The sequence below is a fragment of the Ixodes scapularis genome, unplaced genomic scaffold (genome assembly GCF_016920785.2).
Source record: "Ixodes scapularis isolate PalLabHiFi unplaced genomic scaffold, ASM1692078v2 PGA_scaffold7__128_contigs__length_106722199, whole genome shotgun sequence".
Classification (NCBI taxonomy): Eukaryota; Metazoa; Arthropoda; class Arachnida; order Ixodida; family Ixodidae; genus Ixodes; species Ixodes scapularis.
Window position 1 is genome coordinate 6178813 of NW_024609882.1, and position 25060 is coordinate 6203872.

The 25060-nt window shown below is 46.8% G+C and overlaps 1 protein-coding gene across 1 annotated transcript in view; it reads right to left on the reverse strand.

Moving 5' to 3' along the window:
• LOC8035903 overlaps nucleotides 1-21812 on the reverse strand; it is a 29636-nt gene extending 7824 nt beyond the window's left edge. Inside the window, exons 1-9 of the mRNA XM_040207883.3 lie at nucleotides 20899-21812; nucleotides 17914-18141; nucleotides 16114-16323; nucleotides 12921-13093; nucleotides 11827-12049; nucleotides 9960-10083; nucleotides 4951-5043; nucleotides 2671-2779; nucleotides 895-1083 (exon numbers count right to left, since the gene is read on the reverse strand). Of these exons, the coding sequence (XP_040063817.1) occupies nucleotides 895-1083; nucleotides 2671-2779; nucleotides 4951-5043; nucleotides 9960-10083; nucleotides 11827-12049; nucleotides 12921-13093; nucleotides 16114-16323; nucleotides 17914-18141; nucleotides 20899-21381 (1832 nt within the window). The 5' untranslated portion in view covers nucleotides 21382-21812. The remainder of the gene's footprint in view (nucleotides 1-894; nucleotides 1084-2670; nucleotides 2780-4950; nucleotides 5044-9959; nucleotides 10084-11826; nucleotides 12050-12920; nucleotides 13094-16113; nucleotides 16324-17913; nucleotides 18142-20898) is intronic.
• Nucleotides 21813-25060: the final 3248 nt, after the last annotated feature.

Below are 25060 nucleotides of genomic sequence, written 5' to 3' on the forward strand. Positions count from 1 at the left end.
CCTCGCCCGACAGATGACCACAAAGGGTTAAAGGCGAGTTTCCCAACTGAGTGTTTTAGTAACGTTGGCCGGAGTCAAGGCAGAGAGGAATCAAAATTGTTTGGCAGGGAGATACGAGCAAACAAAACGGAACTTGTCATAGAATGTAGGACGGATGCTGCGTTCGGCCAGCGGGAAGTTAGTCCGCCTCGAAAGGGCAACGGACGTCTCCGCCGCCGCTGAGGAATTTGACCCGTACGGCACAGCGGTACGAAAGCAAACGTTTGTCTGTGTTTTTCGCTTCGTACCTCGAGCCCCCCGAGGAGCAACTGTTTTGCACATTGTCATCGACCCAAAAAGTACGAACGACGCTTTTCGCGCAGGGCGCCATTCGGCCTTCGTACGACGCTGGAGATGCACCTCCGTTTCTCCGCAGTGCGGCCCACTCCCCGTCGGATAGTGCACGATCCAGGCACATCCTTTTCCGTTCGTTTCTCATTTTGCCGCCTTTCTGCATTGCAGAACACTGTCCCGTGCGTCGTGAATCTTTCTAGAGGCCTTTGCTCGTCACTGGAAGAACTACGAGCGCAGCTAAACTCCGTTTCACGTTAAGTACGACTGCAGCCAATGCTACGATCCGATGGAACCAATCGAGCAGTGCCAGAAGCGCATCGTCACCGAGCTCGTCGTCTTTGTGCGTCTGCTATCACTGGCTCAACCCATCACGTGCATGAAAAAGCGCAGGATCACGCCGCATTCACTCCACGAAATAGGTTTTGCCGGGGATGGCAAGTGCACAAGGACGGAGAGCTCCGCAAGGGTGCACTTTCCACGCCACTGAACCAACTTCATCAGATCGTGTCGTTGGCTGCGGTCGAACTCGGAGTGAAACGGAGCGTGGTGGAAGCCCCGTACCTGCACCAGAAGCGTTTCCAGGTGGCGGCGGTGGCGGCGGTGAGCACCCAGGAAGACAGTGCAACGCAGGCTCCCAGAAAGGCCACCAGGTGGAGCTGGAGCATCGCGAGGCTGGGCCGAGAGCCGGGGTCGCAGCTCTGGGGTTCCTCCGGCAGGAACCGCTGGGCCGCACCCACATTGGCACGGCAGCTGCAACACCCGACGCCACAACGCTGAGGAAAAAACCCGGGGAGGGGGATTTCTTGCTTCCGGGGGCATTGGATGCAACCAAAGGACTCTGCCAAGTAGAGTGCTTAGATTGTGTGTCCCACTCTTGTGTCTATAGCGTCCTGTTCTGCCCGTGCATCCAAAGTGTCCCGAAATGGCAAGAAATGACATCGCAAGAATGTCATGCTGTCGGCGGGGCCAAATCAAGAGTAACCGGAGCCCAGTTTGAAAAAAAAAATGGGGGGGCCTGTCTATCTCGCAACTCGTCACTTTTGTTGCATTAATTTCAAAGAAAAAATATTGATATACCTCCGTAATTAATTTTTGCATTATGCTTCAGCTTTTATAAGGGTGTGTTAACATACATAAATATTTCTGTAAAACTTACCCACTTTTTGTTTTATGCCAAGTACCATTACAAATATAACAGAAGCTTATATTACTTCTCGCCTCGAGCATAAAAAGCATCCATTTTTTGATAATATCTTACTTTATCAGCATATTTCTTTAGAGAAAGGCAATGTATTTAGATTATCTGCTAACTTGAGTGCTCCTTATTAAGTTTGAGTCAGGTACCGGTACTTCTTTTAATATATTACAATCAAAAACTCTTTTACTGACTTTACCAGTGAAATGAAAACAACATTCAAAGATGCCATCTTTGTTCGACGCTGTATACGCAAGCAAAAGCTATGACTTATCAAACAAGTTAGGAAATGAGGCGACAAAGTCTAGTGGAACTGTTCCAAAATATCCTACTTAAATACTATCTCACAGGAGATTCAGGAAGGAGCCATTAGTGCCGATTAACATGTTCACATCTCTCTAGATGAGTGGTTCTCAAATGGGGGTCCGCAGACCCTTTGGGGTCAGCAAAGTCATTCTAGGGGTCCGCGAAGCCCTGCCTCATCAGTAAAACCCAGCAATAAAAGCTGTCTTTTTTTAGATCGAGAAATGTTTCAGCTTTCGGGCGAATTTACTCGTATGTATGTCAATAAGAGAAGTCTACTTCACACTAGCCCTTAGTCATGTTCATTTATTAAATCATTATCATATTTAACCTATACCTTTCCCCTCCCTCTGCTACGAACGGGGTCTTCCATCAACCCGGCTGATCCACAAGGGGTCCACGAAACATCGATGTTTGAGAACTATTGCTCTAGATAAAACTATTTCCAACAAAAAAATTTGAATGCTACAAAAAAAAAGACATTCTGCCACGACTGAATAGCGTCGTAGGTCATAACCCTAAAGAATATAAAACTATGTTCAATATCTTTAATGGAACATCACACCAAGGTACATTATAAAACTTAGGAGTATATCTATTAGGTAGTTTTTTAAATGTTTATTGAGATATGGTTAGTAATAAAACCTTGTGTTTAATAGAACATAGTGCAAATAAATGCTTGTTTCAAAGTGTCATTTGTTGCAGGGAAATGGTATCTTCGCTCGCTCTACGAGAGACAAATTAGATCTCGCTCCCATGGTGACCGAAATCGGACCCCCGGAGAACCGTGCACCCAAAGTGAGGGAAAGGAGGGAGCAGCGAAAACATTCCAAACTCACGCCACATAGTTTCGGAGGCTCTCCGTCCACACTGGCTGGCTCTTGAACTCGTAGATGTGGCAGACGAAGGTGCACGACACTAAAAGCACCATGGTGACAACAAACAGACCTGGCAGACATAAAAAGAATTGGAGGACGCTTCAGCTTCGCCTATAAGAGTGGAATGCGATAGCTAAACAGATAAGCACATAAGCACCCGCTCACTCCCAAGCCGTGCAAGCATCTCTGTGTGGCCTAGTCAGAAGCGTGTCTGGCTCGCAACCAAAAGGTCGTGGGTTCGAATCCCGTCTAAAATTCTTAAAATTTTTCTTTGAGGCAAAAGAATTACTATATAGGGTGAAATCATTTGAGACATGCTGCGACCTTTAATTTGCATTACATGTCATGTTTGTTAATCACTTTCATTCCACACAAGACGTCACATTTCACGTGAGCATTGTGGGTTGTTAGAAATTCCTGCGCGAGGCCATGCGGCCCTATGGCCCTGGTTGGTTGATAGGCCTTGACCCTATCAACCAACCAGGGTTTTAGCATCATGTCGCCGACGCCGGCTTTTCTGAGACACAAGCTCTTTAAAGCTATCGTGTTAAAAGTCATGTGAGGACACTTACGCACGTGCCCTGTCAGCGTCAGGGTGATTTGGAGTAAAAGCATCCAGTTACCCCACCTTGAACCGTAGACCACTCGGCTAAAACTATACTTCGTTCCCCCTTAAGTCCAACTGTAGATGAAACTACAAGAGTGAGCTTCAGGTTCCAGCATTCCTGCCAAGCACGCGACCTCGTGCAGTGCTAGCATCATTTGGGGCCAGTGTTCGGAGCTTGGGCTTTGTTCGCATATAAAGTGAAACAAACCATAGTAATGCCCAAACCCCTCTGCTCTGCATACTTCACTCCGTTCCAGCATAACCTGGCAAAGGGCAGATGCAATGCCCCCTACGAGTCAATCAAAGAAATGGGGTGAAGTGGGTGACAACTCTCCACAGGGGGGAGTGCACTTCAATACCACATTCCAACGTGCCTCCTTCCGGCTCAGTGATTAGCTAGGTGGAGTCATAGCTTCCACTGTTTGCCAAGTTACCTTGAAATGAAGAATAGATAAGCCATGTAAGGTAAGTAATATGGAAGCTACTCAGACCTCAATGTTAGTCCACTCATATTAGACTTAAAACTCATTCCACACATTATGTATCAAACTGAAATAAGAACCAAAATTAGAAAAGGGTAAATATTAAAGAAAAAAGAATAGTCTGCACCCATCAATACAAATAAAATAGAAAAAGAAATAAAGCTAACTTTGCAGCTTTATGTTGATGATTCCACAGCAATAATATGCCGTAATTGTTTCTTCAGAAAGACAGAAATTTGACTTGGCTCATCCTGTCTTTCATCTGGTTTCTGAAGTCACAACAATTGATTTTGCGCTTTGCACGTGGACAGAAAATAGATTTGGTGGGAAAAGGCACTATCTTTGCATATAAAATTATTGAAAAGGTACATTTAACTTCGACCATTATGATGTGCCAAATCACCATATCCAAAATGCTAAAAAATCTACGCTGTAGCTAGGTCCGCCATGCTGAGATACAATGGCGCATTCAAGGGGCAGCCATCATTAAAGGAGCTGTGCAACGATATTCAATTGAAATGTTTTTCACTTGACACGAGCTTACTGGCACACCTGGGACTCAAGGATACTCGCACGCAACGCCACTGGCCAAGAAACTCCTTTGTTGCGGTGTAATTTCAAGGACAAAAGCGATCACTTTCATTCAATCTCTCCTTCGAAAAATTTGGTGACGTACCGTGGGGATCGCAGTACACCCAAGTGACGATGTTTGAATGCGGTTCATAGATTGGTCCCGAGCATTGCGTGGGCACTCGACTTGGGCTCGTGATAATCGCTACCTCGGGTAGTGACCCGTGTCCAATCGCTGCAACGACGACAACAGCCGAGCCATAACAATGTCTGGAACTCAGCGCGTGTCCTGCGCTTTGCCAACCCCAGCGCGTGGCTATGATCAACACTGGCGGCATATAATCGGCTTCAGATCACGTGGCCGCTTGTACTAGCTGCGAGTTGAGGGGGTGAACGCTGCTCGTTTGTCTTTAATTTTTTTCTGGGACTTCTATTGCGTGGGGTGAAAAACGAACGCGTGTTTCATAAGTCATTAACGTTAGGGATCGGTTTTAAGCGGTATTTGCGCAAAGTACAAAAATTGTTGCATCGCTCCTTTAAAGATTGCTGACAGCACGTTTGGCTCAGAAAAAAAGGACATACCGATCCTGAGTATCATGCTTTGGATCTTGGTGCGAACTCTGTCGTTGAGCACGTCACTGTTGCTCACTTTCAGGGTTATCAGCTTGTAGAACTCTACAAAAGAAGAGGCACGTTCAAAATCAACCGTAAGGATGGCACGCAAAGCTTTATTGCAAGTTGCTGCGAGGATATATCACATATCAAGACCTTTCATGATGTTCATTATTCCAGTTTTTATTTAAAAGACGCACGAGCAAAAAGAAGTTTTTCTATCCCCCAAACAATGTTTGAACTCGTCATGAAAATGTTAGTTTAACAATTCCAGCGTTTGTGGTTACTAGGATAGGCCAAACTTTTGCCGAATGAAAACTTCAGGGCCGAATCTTGGGATTCGGCAGCAAATTTTTGATTCAGCAAAAGTTTTCGATTTGGCCTAATTTTTGTCGAATTTTTCTAAACATTTGGCAAAGATTCAGCAAAAATACATTGTTGCCAGACCTAAAAGTGAATATATTGTTTTATTGTGCAAAAAAAGATTTTAGCTTTTTTTTTTTTTTAAATACATTTTGATACAGTTATTTCTAAATAAGGTGATATTCTACAAGATAATTGTATCGGTGTCATTTGTGTGTTTAAAGGTATGTATTTTCAAAGTGACTTTTTGCAGAAGTGGTGTGACAAAGAGGTTGGGTAGTAGCGGGCGCAATGAGTGCAGTCATGATACTTGAGTTTCAGTTTGAGGCCTCATCAGTGCAAGCCTGCAAGTATGTATTGTTGAAATAAAGGCGCTAACACTGTGTTCTATACTTTCTCTGTAAGACACCATTTCGTGCGAGAGAATGAATGAAACGGCTGCTGAGCCTTCACCAGACGAGAGAACAATATTATTTTAAATATGCATATTTTTCGATTTGAGTCACTTCAGCTTTGCATGAAAGTGTGCGTCCCATATTCACAGTGTCTCACTTTTAACTTTGGAAATGCCGGTTTCTGACATTAGGACGCACGCAGACGTCTAGGAAGATGGGAAGATTTTGGGGTGTCGGATGTGCAACGTCGAGCATGATAGTTCTGTGTTTAGTTTTATGCGGAAAAATGAAAACCGCAAAATAAGACAAATTGAAATTTGTGTTACTTTTCTTTCGGCGGGCTATGCACGCCAGAAGAGAGAATAAACTTGTTGAGAGTTGAACGCTGTCCGTGTCTGACGTGTTTTTGTGTGTCCCTTGTCTCCTTTTGCATTCACATACCAAGAGGAATATTATTTTGTTTTGGCACAAACTACTTATGAGCCAAAAATAGGATTGCTATAATGGCGAGGAGTGCTTTAAAGTACTTGTCAGTCAATGTTGCAACTACTTCATGCATCACTGGAATTATTAAAAATGAAAATCATGTTATCCCGAATGTACCGCACTGTTTGTCACTTGCGCAGTGAACTGCGTCGTTTTTGCGCCAATTTCTGGTCGATCTTCTGTTCTTGACGCCGAAAACATTGAAGAGAACCACACTTACTCACAAAGACTGACAAACACAGTTACCATGTCGCCTACTCCGCACCTCGCCGTAACTGCACTGTCGTGCAGCGTCCATTAGCAATCCATGGCCCCGTTGCGTTCTCACATGTGCGCAGACGTTCGCCTAATTTTTGCCTATTCTTTGCCGAATCTTTGCTGAACTTTCCTTCAAAAGTTTGGCATGTGCCAAACGAGTCTGAAGTTTGGCAGAATCGGTTTATCACTAGTGGTTACATTTGCAACAGTAATAATGCAATTTTTTAGCATTCTTTTAGCCAAGACTTGCATCTCACGGGAACAAATACCACAAACCGTGCACGCAGCAGATTTATGTTTTATGGTGCAATAAACATGTGAAAACCCGCTCCAAACTTGCCTGCCACAGGAACCAATATTGCGTGCGCAGATCGCGGACAAAAACGCAAAAATTTGCTACAGAATAGTATGTTACGGGAACAAATACCACGGATCGCAAATGCAGCACAGTTGCATTTCATGATCTGGTATACACGCGGGACCAACTTGAGTAGAATCAAGATGGCGCATCCGGATCGCGGGCAAAAACGCAAGAATGCGCTACAAACTTTATGTCACGAGAACGGATATCGCAGATTGTGGATGCAGCAGATTCACATTTCACGGTGCAACATACACACAGGAAAAACTCGCGTGTTACGGGAGCCAGTATCACACGCACAGATCGTGGACAAAAACATGGGAACCCGCTATGAACTCGCCTGTCAGACATGCTGGCACAGCAAATTGCGTGCTTGATGCGATTCCCATCGGATATCGCGTGACGTTCGACGGGAATCGGGGGGAGGGCGATGTTTCGGAATTTTTACGTTACAGATATTAAGCCAGAAAAACGAGAAGGCAATCTCTCGGGGGCGAGCATTCTCTCAGAACTTCACGGTAATTCTTTTATTGTCAAGACTATTTAAGAATGGAACAAGCTGTCAGAGAAACAAGTGTGGTAAGAAACCGAAGAATGTTTTTTTGTTTTTTTTTCCACGCCCGTAACTTTTTTGCAATAATGCCACCAGGCAATGCAAAGTAATTCTTGAACAAAAAATAAAGAATGAATAAAGTTGTTATCTCTGATCTCGAAGTCTCTGTTGATTGCAATTATTGACAATAAGCATGCTCCACGGAAAGGTGATAACACATGCCTTGTTGGTAAACAGTGCGTCTACATATTACTTAATTAAACACAGTGACTTAACAGTAGAGAGTAGTCCAGGGTTCCACATAATTTTTTATGCAAAAAATTCAAGGACTTTTTTAGCGATTTCAAGGGCATCAGAAGACATAATTTCAAGGCAACACAAAGCAAAAATGGTGAAGATACGGGACACCTTGGATTAGATTGAAGCGCCCTTTAAAATGGGCGCATGTTGCATGACGCAACCATGTTGACGATTCACGCAAGTGTTGGCGGCTTCACAACGAAAAATGTGAGATGCAATTCTAGCCTGATTAAAATTGTCAGATATGTCTTCTGTTGTGGGTTGCATAGACTCCACCATGAGCCCCTCAATGGGGCCCAGTAACATAACACGGCACACCACAAGACCGCAATGCCAACCATGTGAACACCAGCTCTCTGCACTCACTATACCTTCCCAAGCCTTTACCTCTCGCTTGACGCTCTGGGAATGTGCCCTCCGCATTCCCAGACAACTCTCCCTGTGTTCCAAACTGTGTTCTCATGCCGTGCCTGCTGCTTACTTCACTTTGCGGACCAGACCGCCTTTGCCTCGAGCCCTGTAAACATCTAATCCTCTAAACTCGTCAATGAAGTTCCTAATTATTACCTCTACGCCCGGCCACAGCCCTGCCTCACACCGTGCACGGATCAGGCACATTTAGAAGCATAAACAATGTATTTTCTATAGGCCAAAGTCTGTTGGCAATGCATCTAGCAGCAAACGAAAGTATGCCACCATGTTGGTTGTTGGCAACCAGGCGAACACTTTTCTCCAACAATATTGTTGCACGCTACAAGGCACCGCCACTCAACGCATCGTCGTGGCACAGATGAATAAAGAGAAGCGAAATGTATCCCCGTTCATGTAAATCAACAACGTTTACAGAAAGAGCACCCTTCTCTTTTATTTTTGTAATGTTATTTGACTGTTTGCACTCGGGAGTCCATGCTTCCAGATACGCTTTTCGTGAGCAAACTTCCCAAACCGCCGTGATTCACAAAATTATGTTCATTCTCAAATTTTCAAGGCATGCAAGGAGCGTGGGAAGTTTCAAGGAAATTTAAGGGCCCTTAAACGGCTTTTATTGAAATCCCGGGTATTAAAGGATTTCAAGCAGCTGTACAAACCCTGGTAGTCTTCTAGCAGTTGTGTCAATGTGTCGCAAAATACGTACTGGCAGTACTTCCGAACCTGTACCCACCCAGCAACTTTAATGCAAAACGAACGTCAGAAGATCACAAGTCAGACAATTGGTGGTACTTACATGACAATCCACTGGAAAGCACAGACACAAAGCAAGAAAGTGAGTGTTAATGAGAGCTAATATCAAAGGTATTCAACAAAACTGAACAAATCCTGAGCAATCAATAACAATCGAATACTGCAACCTGGTAAGAGTGAAAGGTAAAAAGCTGCCTCTAGTTTATTGCTTCCTCCTGCACCCTCGTCAGAGCCAGCAATCACAGTCACTTCCAATCGTAACCCAAAACACAGGTTTTAGGTTCACTCCCGATCTCCCGTAACTACGCTTAGCCACAGTGACTCAACGAAACATACACCTTGGAATGTATATCAAGATGTGCGCACAATGGGGTGAAAGAAGGAAATAAATAAATTTCAAAAGAGTTCTCGCGGCATCTATAAACTGAAAACCAGCCATTATTTTTCTTCTTTCGAGCTGCCCCCTTCTTTATGCGAGGTTCTGATATGTATTTTTCTTCATGCAAGCTCGTACTAATGCTATTTATGCGCATACAAAAAACCTCTACATAAAGACTAGTCAAAACAAAAAGATTGGGCTTTGCGATTTGTTACTGCACCGAAACACGCTGCTCACACTATATGGTAGTTCTAAAAGCTGCTTTGAAAACATACTTGCACTACAGTCTACACTCTTCATCCAAAATTTGAAGTTTGTTTTTCCCGAAACAGGTGGATGACAATTTTTTGCGATTGGTTTTCCCATTCAATGGACAAGGTACACCAAGCTACGACCGGTTGCCACCGAGAAGGCTATATAGAGAATAGCTGGAGGAGGGGCCGAAGCCTGGAGCACCTTCTGTCGTTAGCAAGCTGGCAGGGCACCTCCGTTATGGCAGTTCCTCATTTAGCCTCTTTGGTCGCCACCGACCCGTCTGCTACAGAGCTCGGGTGCCAAACGTACGACCTCATAATTCTAAGGTAGTCTACAACTTTCTAACTAAAATCTGATGTGGGGAACACTGGCAAAAGATAGAAAACATGCACAAGGGAACACGGTCAGAAAGAGTGCACGGCACGAAGTAGGAAGAGAGACACGCACCTCGGACAAGAAAGTAGCCACCGACAAAGAAGGCGACGGTGACGGGCAAGAGCACAAACGCAGACCGGACAATGGGGTTGGCGGACGTGACAAAGCAGATGCCTGAAACGGGGTCCCCGTCCACCTGCACGCAGTTGCCAGAGGCGGCAAGCCAGCAGACGCCACAAAGGCCGTCAACACAACACAAGGTAGCACGGGCACCTGGTCTCGGGAACGGACAAATAAAATGTTATTGTCACTGGCAGTTCTGTTGATTACGCTACATGGTGCGCGGAACGGATCTCTGACCGGTGTGTTTAGCATCCCATTCTGCCCGTGCATCGAAAGTGGCCCCAAAATGGCAGCAAATTACATAAAAAAAGCAGGAATGTTATGCCGTCGGATGTCATTATCCTGGCAGTTGGTCGTAGATCTGGTAAAAAACTTGGGCAAACACGAGTGTCGCCGTCCTCGCGGTGTCTGAACTCCCGGCTTCCGAAGCTTCTGGCACTGTGGAGATGGAGAGCAATCTGCAGCGGAACAGCTGTCCCCCACATCCGCCGTCGCTGCTGTGACGCCGCCAAGATCGCAACTGGCAACGGCGTGACACTTTGACGACGTCGTCCGGCAGAAATCGAGGGACCACCTTTTTGGATGCATTAAACACATCAGTTAAAGATGCGTTCCAGGCACCATTCATAATTACGCTATTGAGTTTCCGTGCACAGACTTGGTAGCGTCAGTCGCAGTTTGAATACCACCTCTCTGTCCCCAGACGGTCGTGGGCTGCCATAAACAAATTTAAACTCCAATCAGCGCATATACAGTGGAATCCACTTATAATGATACCTTATATAACAATGTACCGCTTATAACAATCAGTTTCTAGACTTTGTAGACTTGAAACAATCAGTTTCTAGTCCAGGTACAACGATAATCGGTTATAACGGTTGAATTTTCGGGGGTTTTCAGCATCGTTATATGTGGATTGCACAGTGCTACCGTATAGCTTGTAAAAGATGTGAAAAGATGACGACAAGCCAGAAGAATGGCAAGCTTCGCGCTCATGAGAGAAGTAATTTTGATCCCGGCACTAGTACACCGTGTGTGACTTTCAAGTCACAGAAAAAGCAAGCTCCAAGTTCTTGAAGTTTCTCCATGGCGTCAATCGTGTCACCGAGATAGAGTGCAACACTTCCCAGTTTTGAAAAGCTTTACCGGCCTCGGCCATCTCTCTGATCAACCCATCACGGCAGCCATGTCGAGAGAGCCGGCTACTGCAGCGCAGGCATCGCCATATCCAATTCTCCCAGGATCGCAATGTCATCGAGCAGATATCGAGAGGAAAAAGAAAGACACTAGTCGCAGATGGATATCAGGCACCTCACCCATAGAGTTAATGTAATAATCTAGAGGAAAAGGTCCAGTGCATTTCGGCCACTTTGGAACGGCTGACACAGACGCAGACGTCGGTGGTCCTGATGGAACTATATTGCTGGCGACGCTATGATATACGCATTGAAGCAGGAAAACAACGCTTGCAAAGTCTGTATATAGTATTTCTTTTTTTTTTTTAGCCTTATTTTTCACGAAATTACTGGCATCACGCATTGTATACAACTAAATAGAAGTTGACGAGCACTCTAACAACTTCAACTTATTGCAGCAAAACGAACATGCCTAACCTATTGTCTGCTTTCTTTCTCCGCTCTACCGTAGCTCTCTTTCAGATTCTTTCTGACGGGACCACCGATATCAGAGCATCCGATTTGCCGCGTTCTGCTCCCCTCTTTATCCCTCGATCTCGCCTAAACTAAACTGACACACGTCGGAAGCGTTGGAAGACCAAGACTGCAACAGGTGCAGGAACACAGAGAGAGTGACTTGCCTTTCCCAGGGCCATGACAGTGATGGTGAGCACGAAGGGCACGCACCAGGCGATGAGGTGGAAGTAGGCCGCCTTTGCGTCCAGGGACTCTCTGGGCACACTGGCCCTCGTCTGGAAGCGGTGGTCCCAGGCGTACGTGAGCATCACGAACCAGCACAGGGCCGCCAGCAGGAAGTAGTACACCAGGCAGAAGATCACCACGCACGACAGGTTCTCGCCAGAGCTGCATGCAATGAGGCCGAGGTCAACTAAGCCAAACGCCGCGGCTGTAAACACTGCAAGGTCCAAATGATTTTCAAGTCGACAAGGAAGAACAGTGGAAGTTCCATGCAGCAGTCTCTTTTCGACTAATCATTTTGATTCGAACGAGATCAGCCTTCGACAGTCATAACACGAAGGGTTCCCCATATGGTTGCCCTTTTCTGGCAGATCATAGCATTGTGTACTTTAGAAGCGAGGTTTACAATGTTTAACTGACCTCGGTTGTAGCGTAAGACAGTTTGTTATACGGACAGGGATCCGAGCAACTTGCAGAAGAGAAGAAATGCAGCAAAGTTAGGGGAACTGCCAATGCTGTGAAGGACAGTTATGCAAAATTAACTATGCTAATCAATTACATGTTAATTATGCAGAGTTAATAAGTGAATTATGCAAACATACCCATCTCTTGTCTGAACACTAAATTTAGTGACATACAGCTTTAAGCATTTGTCACTACCCCCTTTGTGTAAAAGCTATATTTATAAAAAGAAAAAGAAGCTAAACCTACAGAAGCAGTTTAGCAAACCTTACACCGAACCTACAAGGGCTACGCAAACACTGAGCAGATCAAAACAACCATGCACCTTCCTACTTCAGGCCCCACCCTGAAGTCTAGAATGAGCGCACATCGAGACTTCGCTTTCAAAATGAGCAACGTTTTACGAGACTCTGCTCGACACGCAACACATTGCAGTCCCCGTTAAATAAAAACTGAAACCTGAACATCTACAAGCAGTGTTATAGCTTGGGCATCCGCGTCTTCCCTCGTCGTTTTTGCGGAGAAAAAGAATGAATGGAGCGAGATGTTGGGAAGAAAGTTGGCAGCAAGGCACCTGGGCTCGCCGCTCCGCAGAGTCCCGTCCCTCCGGCAGGTGATGTCCTCGCGAGCCCCGGGCACAAACTGTGCCAGCCAGCCAACGCACATGAGCAGCAGGCACAGGTTGATGTAGAACACCATGACGTTGGGGTACTGCCTTGACTCCTTCCAGCCAATCATGAAGGTCAGCTGCACAGGACGTTGTCACGTCAGCTATGCACTCCACACAAGCACCAGCCTTTTTTTGTTCCCCTCTTCCAGTATAATGTCACAGGCTGCCAGGGGCATACGATCCGTAACCGTACGGTCTCTTAGCAATGACGACAACGAAAGCTAGTGAGCCTGTTATCTAGCTGTACCTGGCACCTTCAAAATTTACAACTTAAAGGGGAGTGCAATGATTTCCAAACTTCAGTCAAAGTTTGTGCAAGTTGCCCTCTGACACTTCTGAAGTAAAGAACAGAAAACCAATTTCGCCTGCGTGTCCTAGTTGTTGCGTAAAAAAAAGATAAATATTCACATTTCTGGCACCCCTCAGCTCACTCCCAGCCTTCAGGGTCACACATGATCCCCTCCTAGTGACGTAATTCGGGGTGCCGTGTAGGTTTCCGTGTGCTCTCTCGGAGGACGCTTCCTCTCCCTCTCTCTGCTGAGATTAGGGGGCGTTATGCTGCAGCTTAGAGCCGAGCAAGGTCACGTAAGCTCCTCGCCGTAGTTCCTTCGGCTGCCACTTGCAACTGCAGGTGGGGGAAAAAGCTAGACTTTTGCTTTGCAATTATGCAGCGGAATTGCGACATTTTTAATGAAGGAGATGTTTTCTCTATCCTCCAGGACACGGTAAACAACGTAAAAATGACGAGATGCCAATTCTTTTAATCTTAAAATCATTGCACCCCCCCTTTAAAGGGAAGCAATTTTGTATTTGATACAAAACATGTAATTTGGCCTCCGAGATCACGAACATTAAAATTACTTCTTAATTTGACCCGCGGGGTAACCACCAAAGTGTTTTCAAAACAGCACCAAAGGCTCTCTTCCCTGGCATAATCAATGCGAGGAGGACGTCTGAGAAAGAGTGTAACCTCATCCCCACAGCCTTTCCCCAGTGGTCGACGATACGTCTGTGGTTCACCTTTCTGCTACCATCATTGGCTCGCCCGCTTGTTAAAGAATTAATTTTTACTTTGTGCTTATTATTTTTTTTTACTTTATGGCTGCACTTTATGGCTGCACCGTAGTTTCGTGACCTTGCCCAACTTCTATGGAGGTGGCCTCACAGGTAACCATACGAAAGCTCACCGGACAGAAACTCACTGGACAAAAGTCCACCCGTTTTTTCATAAAACCAAAGTCTCACCGCTTTTTTTTTTTTGGCTACCTGGGCAAAACATGGGCTGAGAAACAGTGTGGACACAATGGCCATTGCACCATTTTTAGGAGAACTTGTAACCCATCCTAAGTAAGCCATAACAGGCACAGAAACAATGATTTGGGACCAAACTTCAGTCCACCGAAACTGAGTGGAGCTGATAAGATCAAGTTTGGTTGACCCTTGTGCAACACCCAACAAACTTCGTGAACCGAAGTTTCTGAGCCCGAAGAAGCAAGGTCACCCTTTGGTGACCTCGCTTCTTCATTGCGCTTATGTCATGCCAAACAAACACATAAAGGTTAGGCAGAATGTCTCTTCATTACTAATGCATGGGTTTTCTTGGGGTTCAGAGTAATATTTGAAATGAATGGCTAAGAAAAATTAAATTGTTTCCGTCACTGCGCGTCGTAAATGTATTTGAAATCGAGGATTATCTCAGGGTGATGTGAAAGGGAAACTGAAGCAAAACTGTATTAAACAAACTACTGAGTTGCGAATTTTTTTTTAATATTTTACATGTATGAAAGTTGGGCTTTTTAGACAAGTACACTGAACTACTTTGATGGCATGTATATCAACGGCCCCTTCCGTGATACTTCCATTCCTTGTGCTGCAGCACACAGAGCGATTTCTTTGCTTTGCCTGACTGTGCGACGACGACGACTGGAGTTTCCCCCGGAATGGTGGAATCTGTACGACGTCACTTTTCAAGGTAAAGACAGGTCAGACAACACCTGCGAAGGATGCAATAACGGGTTCCAGAAGCTTGTCGGCCATGCCCATCCAAGCGTCTGGAGGCTGACTGAATGCCTACAGCAAGATCAGGCGCTCTTTGCCACGGCATTTACACAAGCCCGGAGAAGTGAGCCCACAGTGAAGTGGGTGCAAGAAACCACTCTGCGCCTGCAGAACCGTCTGAAAAATATTTGCGACTGCATTTGCTTCTAACCAATTGATAATTAAACTTGTTTTCACTCCAATCAACACACCATGTGCCTGTCAGATTTAATTTATTGTTGCATTTTAGTGTCGCATGCATGCACCTAAATTGTCCGCAATCATGTTAAAACCAAGATTAAACTGTCTCCTCGCGAGCTTTTGTCTGGGCCTGTGAAAAAATAGGTGAGTTTTTAAACGAGATTCGGCCTCACAACGGCGTCGCCAGCTGTGGTGAAGTGCGTGGGCATTCCCACGCCTCAGGCACTTATCAAAGCTGCGCACGAGTGCTCTTCGCTTCTCTAGGAATGCAACGTAAAGTGGTCCTTGAGCATACACAATTGCGAGCATGGTGTCCAACTGGTGCCCCAGGCATGCGGGCACTCATGTGAGTTTCACTTAAGCATTCTCGCAGTTCTACACATTTGCCTCCACGAGTTATAGCCGGGCAGCCAAAAGCTCTGGAATTAACCTCACTCATTGTCTGGCAGTTATTTTCGCGCTTCTTTTCCCTCACATTTCGCAATTTGTCGAGGGAATCTGACAATCATTTGGTTGTCGTATTCAGATTACACGGGACAAAGATATGATTTCTCCTCAAGTTAATCTCTTTTTTGGGAACTCCTCATATACAGTCACTGACAGGATAAGAGTGGGGTGGGGGGGGGGGGGGGGGGGGGGGAGTGAAGGGGATTTTTGGTTGTCCTACCTCCAGTACGCGCTTCCTGCCTTCGGTAAGGGCAACTAGCGAGTCTTGATGGTGCAAGTGCAGCCAAAGCACCGTGAAAGGCAGCGAGCACGCACTAGAAGTCAGGCGTTCGAAAGAGATACCCTCTCATCCTGCGGGCAACCATAGCAGCGGGCGGACAGGAGTGTGGGGGGGGGGGGGGGGGCCACGCACCACGGCAAAGAGGCTGGTGAGGGTGGCGATGGAGGACACCACCACGACGAAGGTGCGCATGCCGAGCCGCTCGTCCTCGGTGAGCAGCGGGTGGCGGCAGCCTACGCCGCAGCCTTCCACCTCCGCGTACCAGCTCGTCTCCCTCGGGGTCGCCACCAGGGGAGCCGCACAGCGCCCGCTTGTGTTGAACTTGATCTCGCGCATCTCATTCTGGAGCAGGAGGCGGCAAACGTACCGTCTGAACTCAAAGCACGTACACCATAGCAGAGGTGTGGTTAAGCTGGTGCTCGAGGGCTTGTGTTTCAAAGAGAGGTGCCACAAACCTCTTTAGAAACCAAAGTCTCGAGATTCAGGAGTTCCAAAAGGTTGAAAATTTATAAAATTCTACGATTTTCTAACTTTTAAAAGGATTTCACTAAAGATTCCACAAATATCAAGATAACCAGCCTGCAATGTTCCAAGGTTTGACAAACTTCAAAACTGTGTCTAGATAGCAAAGAGAATTCGTAATGAATCAAATGCTACTATAGGTTCCGCATTACTCCTTTTAAATTCTTAGCAAATGCTGCACATTAACGATAATCAAGATCGTACCGTGCCTTCGCATGCCTCCAAAGCCCTGTCCATTAGCCAACAATAGCGTATTCGGCTGTTTCTCGCCAGCATTGCATTTTGGTGACTTTCGATCGGATTATGTCCAGTTTGCCAAGAGGTACAAGGACGCTTGCTGGACTGCCTTAAGGGTGCTCGATAGTTCAACAACTCAGTCGTATAAAGATATTGAACTCGACACTTTTTGAGGTAATGACCTAAAGTTTAACTGGCCCCACGGGCCGCAGGAAAACAGTTAGCAAGCCACATGCTGCCCATATGTTGTGCAGCCCTGCTTTAAGGGCATTAAAGGGACGCTGAACCGAAATCTGGCTTCCACAAAACACGGCTGCAAAGGCGTGCAATGGGATGCTACAAACACGAAAACATCACTCATACTGCGATATCTCAAACAGATGACCGTATTTTCAAAAAAAGGAGGCGCATTTGACAGATATGTTTACGTCTTGTTTCTCTGAGAAGGAGCGGAAACGGCCTTGCGTCTTCTCCGCCTCGCTGCTTTGAGGGGGCGAAGCGAAGAGAGGAGGAAACGGGATATCTTGAAATCACGCGCCTCGTCGGCCTCGTTCAATCTCGACCTCTTTTTCCCAAAATACGGCCGTCTATTAGATATTTCACCTTATGAGTATATATAGTGTTGTAGGGATTGTAGCGTCCCGCCTACATCTCCTGCACTGTTTTTTTTAAATCCAAATTTCAGTTCACCATCCTTTTAAAGACATGTCTAAGAGTGTAAGTAAAGTTTGTTAAACCCAATCTGTAATTTCTCAAGACGAATTTGGAAAAAGCTTCAAAGGTAGATCAAGGAAGGTTCGGGCTTCAACATTTTAGCTGGAGTGAGGCACCCTCTACTTGAATCGCTGTGAGGTTTCTAAGTAACCTAAAACATTATTTACACCAGAAAACGTTTGTGACACTCCACCCCTATTTCTGCAAAAGTAAATGTGGTGAGTGCAAGATATCTCGAGAGGTAAAATAGAGCTAGACGGGACCGACACTTTCTAACTCTGGTTAGGACAGAGGCACACGTTTCGTGGGTCACGGTGCATTCATAGTTTTATGGTCGCCATTTCTCACAGCTCGCAGAACAGAGCACCCAAAAGGTATTCGAAGACCGGGTTCGAGTAACTTAAAACAACACATCCGTTCCAGATTTCGTCCAAATGCTAAAACAGAGATGTAGCTGACCTTGCAGCCCGAGGCGAAGATGTCGTGCTGGCACCTGAGGAAGGAGGGCCACTCCGAACCGAGGGCAACGATCTTGCAGAAGCCCCTCACCAGGCGGCACATCTCCTGGCTGGGCAGCGTGACCCGGCCGTCGGCACACTTGGGCCGGTACACGGCACACAAAAGCGGCTGCACCACAGCCCAGCAGCGGGGAATCTGCTGGAGGCCCTGCCACAGGTCCAGGCGCTCCTGCGGGCATGGGGCTGGTGTGGGTCAACAGGCTCACGGGGAAGAGAGCCAGACGCAGAAACAAAAGAAACGACACAAGCCGGCGTTCACCGTAGGCACATGTTTGTTCGGAGCATGGTGCAAGATACTAATGGGTAAGGACACACAGCACCGCGAACGCTGAAATACGATCAACTGGATGAAGTTCTTTTGGCATGCACCCAAGTATTCCGACAGCGTCTCCGTCGGCCAGAAGGCGCAACCGAGGAAAAAAACAAACAAACAAAAACAAAAAAATGTCTCATTGCCATGGCACCTGAGTGCATCCATTTTCTGCTTGGTGCGTTTGTCTTGTCCTTGATGGACGCTGGCTCGAACACCACATGAAAGATTGCTCCACTTCAAAAACTTTATAGTAGTGCTCTTGTCGCTGTTGAGGTGCGAAACTGAGGTCGGCGACAGAGCTGTGTCTAAACAACATGTATTGCACAAGTGACAAGTTCTGCACAAGATGGCACAACCAGAAAACAGCTTTAAGAACGAGCATGTTTGCCATAGAGAAGCACGGGAAATCGGGCACATGACAGTCCACCACTAGGCACCTATCGAAGAGTCATCTGATAGCACCACTAGCAACCAAGGTAAGGAAAGGACTTAACCCGACAGCTGCGTCGCATGCAGTGTCCATACCCATATATACCTCATACTGTGGTTCGGATACACAAGACAACTCGATCCCTCAACAATGCGACCTGCACTGCAAACAAGGAATGGGAAAATAACTATCAAAAAGTGATTAAATTAGATTACTAATTACTTTTCTGAAAACTGCAAAAATATAATTAAATTGCATTACGAATTACTTCAGATTAAAAGTTATTACATTACAACTACTTTCCAAGAGTAATGAAATTACTGAATTTACTTCTGGATACCTTGAGGCAGTAATTAGCGCTTTCTTTTTGGAGTATATGTACCAACACTCAGATCTACATTGGAACAGCCATATGAGCCTCAAAGTTAAGAATATTAGCAGTCGTTTGGCTGGCGCGCACGACAGAAGTATTAAACATCATGAATAACTTCTCCTTTCGATGTGACTCAAAGACAGTCAACTCACCGTTTCCACTGTTCATTGAATGGTGAAGGTCCTTAGTTAAAGGGTGACATGATTCCGCCTTCCTGATTTTGAAGAAGTTATAGACCGTGTCAGTGAGTTAAGTCAAGCCATGAAAGCTCATTAGCCTATTCCTGAATCAATATTTGCTTGTTTACTTATCCTCAAATAAACTCCCCAAGGAAAGGGAGAGTGGCCTACTGAGAGCGGAACCTGCTTTGCTCGCTTCCAGTCTTTTCAAACTACAAATAGCACCTTTACTTAACAAGGCAAAGGATATGCACAAAATGTTCTGGGGCCTTGACAAGGAATTCTGGATTATCTATTTATTTTGGTCATTTGTTGTTCACGATAGTCGAAGCTTACTGTTTGACCTTGCTCGACAAAAGAGCAAGAAGGCAGGAGATCCGCCCGTCCCGTCCTCTGAGGTTTTAAAATGTGTTTACTTCATTGGTGATATGCCCTTCACCTTGTAGCCTATAAGCCAGTCACCTTTAAGCTGACAGTGCAGTGGAAGCAACATGCTCGTCGCAATAGTCGCACATGTATCGCCACGTAACCACGCTCTCGTTCATACCCATGCGCAGAGGAGGGGTTGGGTCAGGTGATGAAAGGAAGGTGGTTAATTGGTTCCGGTGAGTTTGTAGCACCCACCGCACTGGCAGCTTAGGGATGAACAAAGTACAGTATCGTCGTGATGGTGTGACGCCATGAATCTGTCTTGCCTGAAGTTCATAAGCCGTGAACTTCTAGCCATGTTTTTACATTCTCCTTCGCCTTTCCAGCCCGCCTTCGTACGTCCGTCGTGTTCCTCGTATGAGACTTTGCACTCATATGGCTGTCTTTTATTTGCTCTGATGCCTCTTTCACAACATTATACCATGCAAAATGATTTCCATTTTTTTCTTAAAGCTTGCAAACAAACTTTCTCATTAGGGACACAAGTAATTTCAAAAGTAATGAGTAATTTTCTCGAATTACTGCCTGAAAATAATTTATTACATTACTATATTACTAGCTATCAAAGTAATTCATTACATTACTGATCACCACAACAAATATATCCATTACTGTAATTTCATTACAGTAATGTCATTACTGCCATCTCTGCTGCAAATGGTCTCATCCCACTGGCATGACAAACGCCAACTTCTGCCCACCGACAACACGAGATAGACTTTTGGGCAGTATGAGCGGTCTTCCGCAGTGCGACCTGCACTCCAACGCATTCTTCTGATCCCGGTAGCGAAGCTCTGGTGCGGGAAAGAGAGCCAACGAGATGCACTTCCCGTGACTGTAAGCGGTGTTTATGGCCAATCACTCAGGGGCTCTGTTCAAATGGAGTTGCGCTGGTCAAGCAAGAAAAGAAGGAGTCCCTTATGAACTTTGCGATACACGATAATCCACAATGGGCACGAAAGAGACTTAAGAGGAGTTAAATCTAGGTCACTGCTTATTCGATGAAGCCACCAGAATCCAGTATCGCCTTCGAAGGTTCGATAATGCGCGTGTTCCTACGAATTCATCGGTCCCTACCAAATATTCTCGAAGCTGAGTAACCAAGCGGCAAGCCACACAAAGAGTAGGTCGGGGCTCGGTATCTACCGGCTGTGTCACCCTCGGAAGACTGCTCCGTGCTCGAGGCGAAACGACGGACAAACCTGGATCTCCAGTTGCGACGTCGAGTCGTTGACGAGCTCGACGGTGGTGTGGCCGTAGGGCAGTGACACTCCGAAGCAGGTGGCGTTGATGATCGGCTCGCAGGTCGCCGCCCGGAAGCACTTCTCCGAGTTGGTCCAAGCGTGGTCCAGGGGCGTCGAATGCCTCGCCAGGAGACCCTTGGACGCACCGCGGCCCGTGTCGAGACTCAGGCGCTTCGAATCGTGACCTTGTACCGCTTCGTGCCGAGACAAACCCGCGTCAATCTCGTTGAAGCCGTGGTCAGGAGCAGCCACGCTGCTGGTCGAGGCGTTCCCGTTGTCAGCGACGCTGCCCCGTTTGAGTCGCGCGTGGGCTTTGAAAGGGTGCACGTCAACTGCCGCTGGGATAGCGTCGGCGAAGCGCACAGTGACAGCGACGCAGCAAAGCGACAGCCACAACGCCAGCATTGCGCGTGTAACCTCGGCGGGTGGAGAGCACTTCATGGCAGCGCTCAGAGCACGCGAACAACTTTCTACATCCTATCTGTAGTGGACAAAACCACGTGTTGGAAGTCAGAAGCTTCCTTACCCGGAATCTGCTAGCAACGACACAAGAACTCGCGACTACGGCTACGAAACGTTGCAGAAACGAGGCGAAGACCAGTGTCAACACACACACCCACAGCGTCACTTGAATGCGCCCGTGTGCTTTGGCACGGAGGTTTCATCGCTGATTTTGAGCGTTGTCGGTGCAGAGGTTCGTAGTCAATGCGAGCTCCAGGCTAAATTCCAGTGGGCCTAATATTATTTAACTCTTTTAACGGGCTCACCCCTAACACCGACCAAAACCCACGAACAAAAGTACCGAGGAGAGACCACCAACGTCGTTTCAAACTTGGGTACTGTTCGATTCTTACGCGATGCATGAAGAGCACAAGTTGTGTACGTCATAACTCGCATCTACACTGGCTACTCGTTCCAATAGTTCAGTGTAGGCCACATCCCTGGATCGCAGGGGGGTAAAGGTGGGTGAGGAGGAGTGGCAAATCCCGTGCGCCGACACCCGGGGTCCCGAGTGAACGATCGCAAAAGAGAGCGACAGAACACGAGAAAAAAAAAGCAACGTTGCCATGGTAAACGCGAAGAGTGAAAACTCTTAGCAATATAAACAGTGATAATTTAACATTGCAAACTAAATTCTGAGCTAATCTAACGCTTATAAAAAGCAATAAAGTCATTACGCTGCATTAACTTCCCTTCTGTCGAAATCTCAGAAATCTGGTGGTTGCGCAGTTTCGTATTCAGCTTAGTGTTAACGCGAGGCCGTACATCTGCGTGCTATGCAAAAAGAAAGATTCGAAAGGAACGTGAATATCTTTCCACCGGTAAGTTCGTTGATTGTTGAAGTTCACGAAACTGCTCTGATGATGTAACCGATGTAACCGTGTTTGGGACCCCGAGGGTCTGCCTGCATGATCCGCCGCTTGCGGCAGCCAGAATGTATGGGAAAATGGCGGACCTTTTCCTCTAGAGTTAGTATGTATAATCTCTTTACTGGATCGTGCTTCCCACTCCCGCGAGTGAAGCCACCAGACGGCCATCTTGCATGTTGAAAAATCGCGTCTTTGGAGCGTCGTGGAGGCTGGCGGCAGCGTGCTGAAAACACGTTCCCTACTCGTTTGTCGTCATTCGCCGAAGAAGCTTTTAAAAACACTGTATAAGCGGTGAGACTTTCCGTTGAGAATACAAGTAAATATTTACAAAAGCTCAGTGCCACAGGAAAAAGCCACAACTCGTTGAAAGCAAGTTTCGCCGGGCTCGCGGCGTGATCAAAGCTTCCTTATAATTAAAATGAGAACACCGACTTGACATAACAGAAAAAACAACTTCATTAGACGTTTCGCCTCCCATGCGGGAGGCATCATCAGTAGTTACACAGCAAATGCAGGGTTCAACCTAAACTCAACGCTATTTATCACGAATGTCCGTTTAAGCTTCGTGGAGAGGGCCGCGGTTTTTGTTGCACAGGGATGTGTCCCTGCGAAGAAACCACGAGTCTAGAAGCTTTCGGGGCCCCTAGCTGTCCTCTCTCGCCAAGGTCGTCGCGGCCGGAAAGTCGAAATAATGCCCCATTGTCCACGCATGGTCCACCCGTTCAGTCTTCAGTCGCGTCGCGTGGGATGCGTACGTGACGTCACGCTTGTGTTCTTTGAGTCTGGTATCTCTCCTCCGTCCGGTTTCACCAATGTAGGACGCTGGGCAGTCACTGCAGGGGATCTTGTAGATAACGCCTCTTTGGACGTTCGCCGGGGTTGGATCCTTTGGTTTGGAAACGGAATTTCCAATAGTTCTGTATGGCTTGAAAACAGTTCGGATGCCAAGGGGCCTCAAAGCGCGACTAAGAGGTTCGGAGACTCCTTTGACATAGGGGATGCACACTACATTCTTATCTCTTTCCCTTTCGCATGGTTCCACATTTTGTTTCATTTTGTTTTTGACCTCGTCAACAAAACGCCTCGGGTAGTGACGTTTCACCAAAGCTCCCTGAAAATGAGTCATCTCATTTGCACCATGGAGCTCATTAGATGACACGGTATTTGATCTCTGTACAAACGATCGCACTACTGATTTCTTGTGTTGCACTGGGTGATGGGACAAAAAATCAAAAAAATTATCTGTTTCACATGGTTTGCGGTACACCCCCGTTTCAATCCTGTGGTTCGGCTCGCCTGTCCTTATTACAGATACATCTAGGAAGGGCAATTTGCACTGCTGTTCTGCCTCGCAAGAAAACTGTATCGCGGGGTGAACACTGTTTAGCTCCCGGTGGAAATCATTAGCATGACTTTTATCTAAAATGACGAAAGTGTCATCCACATATCGGCGGTAAAATTTGACCGGGAAGTCCAGGGCCGTACCCAGAAAAAAATTTCGGGGGGGGGGGGGGGGGGGGGTTTTGGGGACAACGGCGGCCATTTTGAAAGTGTCTATTGTCTTATTTTCGCCTATGAATCATGTGCATCGGTGGCATATAATGGAGAGTTACAGCAAACCGGAGATCCGGTCCCGGTTTGGTACCCGGTAGCCGACCGGCGCCACTGCGCGTGCGCAGAGGTGGAGATTAAAATCGGCTGGCTGCCAGTGCACCGACCAGGGCCGTACACAGAAAAAAATTTCGGGGGGGTCAGAACCCCCTATCCCCCCCCCCCCCCCCCCCCCCCTGGTTACGGCCCTGCCGGGAACAGAACTTTTTTCAGAACTTTCTCCTCAATATGCTCCATAACGAGATTGGCAACACTGACGGATACCGGGCTCCCTATCGGACACCCGTTCACCTGATGATACGTCTCCCCGCGGAAGGCGAAAAAACATTGGTTTAAGCAAAAACGCAAAAGTAAAGTTATATCATCAACGTGAAGTGACGTGCGTGCTCTTAGGCTTTGATCATCAAGTAGACGCTCGCGTGCGACATCAATGGCAACATCGTTAGGAACATTAGTGAAGAGGGAAACTACATCAAAAGAAAACATGCCTTCATTCGGAAGGAGGGTCTGGGCGCGGACTAACTGAACGAATTCTTGGGAATTCTGCACACAAAGACCATTTTTCCCTGTCACCGGCGCCAGTAGCTCTACCAAATATTTTGACAGGTCGTACGTGGGGCTACCGATAAAGGATACAATCGGGCGGAGAGGACATTCTGGTTTGTGCACTTTAGGTAGGCCGTACATTTTAGGTGTGCATCCGTCGGAGGAAAAAAGGCGGCGGCACAGAGAATCATTTATCCTACCCTTCTTTCGAAGTTCCCGGAGATGATCAACTAACGACCGTTCGGTTTTCCCAGTTGGGTCGCGAGCTAGTTTGACAAAGTGTGCGGGATTACTAAGAACGTTATAGATTTTCTGGTCGTAGTCGGTCTTGTCGAGAATCACCGTTCCCCCACCCTTATCAGCACGTACAGTGCTAATCACACTTGTCTATAACGCGCGAGCGTGCGGCTTTCTCCGGGGAGCGCTAGACTGGTGGCATTCGCGGAAAGTAAGCTTGTCACGTGGCGCAACATGGAACGGCCGGCTCGAGGGGTGTCCTGCCAACTCTATCAGTTGGCGGCGAACGCGGAAGGCGGCTTGCACGCTTTTTACAAACGTCATTGCTTGAACAATAAACAAACTGAAGCATTAAG